General features: G+C 53.6%; 1 protein-coding gene across 1 annotated transcript; it reads left to right on the forward strand.

Annotated features, from left to right (window-relative positions):
- Positions 1 to 169: 169 nt before the first annotated feature.
- On the forward strand, positions 170 to 1,772 carry LOC108802348 (the record flags this gene model as incomplete). The annotated part of the gene is made up of 3 exons (XM_018574211.1): positions 170 to 527; positions 570 to 738; positions 1,563 to 1,772. Coding segments are annotated over exons 1-3 (669 nt in total), but the record flags the coding sequence as incomplete, so codon positions are not given.
- Between the last annotated feature and the right edge of the window lie 115 nt (positions 1,773 to 1,887).

A 1,887-nucleotide genomic window follows, 5' to 3' on the forward strand; every position in this document is an offset into this window, starting at 1 on the left:
GCAGAGAGTGATGAGAGAAGGCAGGGGTGCAGAGAGTGAGCAGAGAGTGATGAGAGAAGGCAGGGGTGCAGAGAGTGAGCAGAGAGTGATGAGAGAAGGCAGGGGTGCAGAGAGTGAGCAGAGAGTGATGAGGATGGAGATGACGGGGTGTATTTCTTTGTACTGATCTTCTGCCCATCTCTCCGCAGGACACTACAAGGACGAGATCCTGAGCTGTGGCGGGCGTTCGGACAGATCATGTCTCAGGGTCTGATGAGGAAGCCGCAGCCGTTCACTGTCGGCACCCGACTTTCCATTCCCAAATGTCCCGATTTATCTACCTCTGGCCACTGTGTGGCCCCCATGGACAGCCTCCCTATGCCTCAGAACCTCCATCACCGCACCCTGCATTGCCCTCCACCTCCCCAGGGGACCGCCCACCGCCGAAGCCCCCGCTTCAGCCTGCCAGACGGCGAGGAGTGTAACCGCGGACCTCACAAGTCTCTGGCACGCTCCATCAGGAAGATCGCCCTCTCCCGTCATGGCGAGCCCGCCCACAAAGGGGGGGCGATGAGGATGAGCCCCCGACCCCCCGCCCACAAAGAGGGGGCGATGAGGATGAGCCCCCGACCTCCGTTCATCAACTCACATGGGAACTTCAATAATAATAACAGCCGGGGACTGCGGCAGCTCGCACCGGACGCCATCAGCCCGCCATGTGACTGGATCAGTAATAAATCGCCCGCCAGCCAGGCCAAGGTAAGGGGGATCGTGACTCACTGCCTGGGGGACACCCGCCCATCCCCCCCCCAGTAATACCAGGGACTGCATGTGACTCCCCCCAACCACATCACACACAATGCGATTCTTCCGTGTCATGTGACTGCAATGAGATCATCCGCAGACTTTGTTACAGAGCCTCCTATAGATACAACCTAAATATAGAGCCACCAATCCAACTGTCACTCCAGAGACTCTGGTTTACAGACCTGAGACTGGCTGCTCCTTGTATTATGGAGAATGTGGCAGGAGTAGTGAGACTACCACCCCCAGTTTCCTAATGATCTGGTTGTGGGGATCCCTCTGGGGGGTGTAGAGATCAGAGTGATATTTCATAGGGAGGGTTGTGTGATGTGTGCTGAAACGGCCACTTGTAGTCTCCATGGGAAGTCTGTGTGACAACACAGGAGCACAATTAGGAGATAGGGACAGGGCGTTGTCACCCTATAACAGGAAGTGCTTGAGCACGGCAGGATCACCAGGATTATTTTTTATAAAAGCTTTAGAAGTACAATCATTGAGAATGATTTTAGAAACGACTTTCAGCTCGTATGAGATTTTACTGATCGGGTTTTATGTCTTCCATTGGCTGGGACTCGGTACCACGGTGGTCCGATCCGGTGACAGTTGTATGGTGAATGGTTTCACCAGAGAGAGCTCCCTATTGTCCTACCCAGGCTGGCACTCAGCGGAGGGACTTGTAGGGACCTCCTCGGTGTTTGGGGGTCACACATATGGCCATAGGACATGTGACATAGGACAAGTAACATAGGACATGTGACATATGACGTGTTGTATGTAAGTGTGGTGCTGTCATGGAGGACTTTGTACAAGAAGCTAACACTCAGTCCTGCACTGTGATTGGCTGTCGTGTTGATGTCACTGCCGAGTGTCCCAGACAACGTCCCATTCATCAGACACATGTGACCACACAGCACCCGGCCGCTCTTAAAGTGGAACTCCAAAACCTTTTCTTTGGTTTTAGATGGTGTGAGAAGTCACCGGGACAGGAAGTGAGGGGAAAGCATCCTGGTGGAGATACAGACATGAACAGAACTGATAGAACTTCCAAAGATCCTGTCAGGAGTTCCACTTTAACTTTAGTCCCCCACCCCCACCGTCACAACC

The sequence above is a fragment of the Nanorana parkeri genome, unplaced genomic scaffold, assembly GCF_000935625.1.
Source record: "Nanorana parkeri isolate BGI_ZX_2015 unplaced genomic scaffold, ASM93562v1 scaffold2813, whole genome shotgun sequence".
NCBI classification, from domain to species: domain Eukaryota; kingdom Metazoa; phylum Chordata; class Amphibia; order Anura; family Dicroglossidae; genus Nanorana; species Nanorana parkeri.